The sequence below is a fragment of the Plectropomus leopardus genome, unplaced genomic scaffold, assembly GCF_008729295.1.
Source record: "Plectropomus leopardus isolate mb unplaced genomic scaffold, YSFRI_Pleo_2.0 unplaced_scaffold7989, whole genome shotgun sequence".
Classification (NCBI taxonomy): domain Eukaryota; kingdom Metazoa; phylum Chordata; class Actinopteri; order Perciformes; family Serranidae; genus Plectropomus; species Plectropomus leopardus.
The window spans coordinates 1-1,196 of record NW_024688009.1 but is presented as its reverse complement, the minus strand read 5'-3'; the positions used below and the strand labels follow the sequence as shown (position 1 = coordinate 1,196).

Here is a 1,196-nt window from a genome sequence, read left to right as displayed (position 1 = left end):
TGAAAATGTTTTGGTGATGGTAGGTATTTTATTGACAAAAACATTTTGATCCCAACAATGTATAAAATAACCTCCCTAAATAGAGGTGAATAAACACAGAGGGAGAACTGCCATGTCTCAAGTGAGTTTCCACAATGAAAAGAATCAACACGTCAAATGTAGTTTCTGAGTGAAAATGAAACATGTACACAGCTCCTGCTGCTGTTGACACGATGACACTGAATTTGCTGCTGATAATAATTCAACTTGAAGAAAGAAAGTGAAAGTAGATTTTGATGTTGTTGATCAGAGCTGAGACGCCATTACAGGTTGTGAGATCTCTGCTGGAAAACTCACATTTGGACAATTTCGAGACGTCAAAGGGAGATATTTTAACTTGGTGAGTCTTGCTTTTGAGAGACATCTTAGTTACTGAGACAAATGGCTGAGAAAAGTTCTGTTCTTGAAAGTTTCCTGAGCTGCCATGTGTGTTCAGAGACTTTCAGAGATCCTGTGTCTCTGAGCTGCAACCACAACTTCTGTTCAAGCTGCCTGAAACAATTCTGGGAACAAACTAACAACAAAAACTGTCCCATTTGTAAAAGAAGATCCTCAAAGGATCATTTAGACGTGAACTTTGGACTGAAGGAACTGGCTGACTCTTTTGCCGAGACACAGAAAACTGGATCATCTGAGACAGAAAAAGAAACGAAGAAAGAGGAGCATCAAGAGCATCAAGAAGAGACTAAATTGTTCTGTAAGGATGAAGACAGAGCTGTCTGTCCCGTCTGTGAGTTTTCTCTCCACCAGAGTCACAAGGTGGTTCCTGTAGAACAAGCACTCAGTGAGCTGAAGGACGAGCTGAAATCTGACTTAAAGTCTCTGCAGGACAAGAGGGACAAATATGAAAAAGTGCAGGAGACATACAGAGAAGTGAGTCAACACTCCAAGAAGCAGCTGTTGTCCACAGAGAGACAGATCAGAGCAGAGTTCAACAAGCTCCACCAGCTCCTGAAAGAGGAAGAGGAGTCCAGACTGGCAGCTCTGAAGGAGGAAGAGGAGCAGAAGAGGAGGACTCTGAGCAGAGAGATGAGGATGATTGAGGAGCAGATCTCCTCTCTGTCAGACAGTATCTGTGCTGTTGAAGAAGAGCTGCAGAAACACAAGGTAGCGTTCCTCAGCAGTTATAAAGACACTCAGAGCAGAGCCAGAGTCCA

The 1,196-nt window shown here is 42.9% G+C and overlaps 1 protein-coding gene across 1 annotated transcript; it reads left to right on the top strand.

Moving 5' to 3' along the window:
- Nucleotides 1-294: 294 nt before the first annotated feature.
- On the top strand, nucleotides 295-1,188 carry LOC121940210 (E3 ubiquitin-protein ligase TRIM35-like; the record flags this gene model as incomplete). Its single annotated transcript, XM_042483031.1, has 1 exon — nucleotides 295-1,188. A coding segment is annotated over exon 1 (768 nt), but the record flags the coding sequence as incomplete, so codon positions are not given.
- Nucleotides 1,189-1,196: the final 8 nt, after the last annotated feature.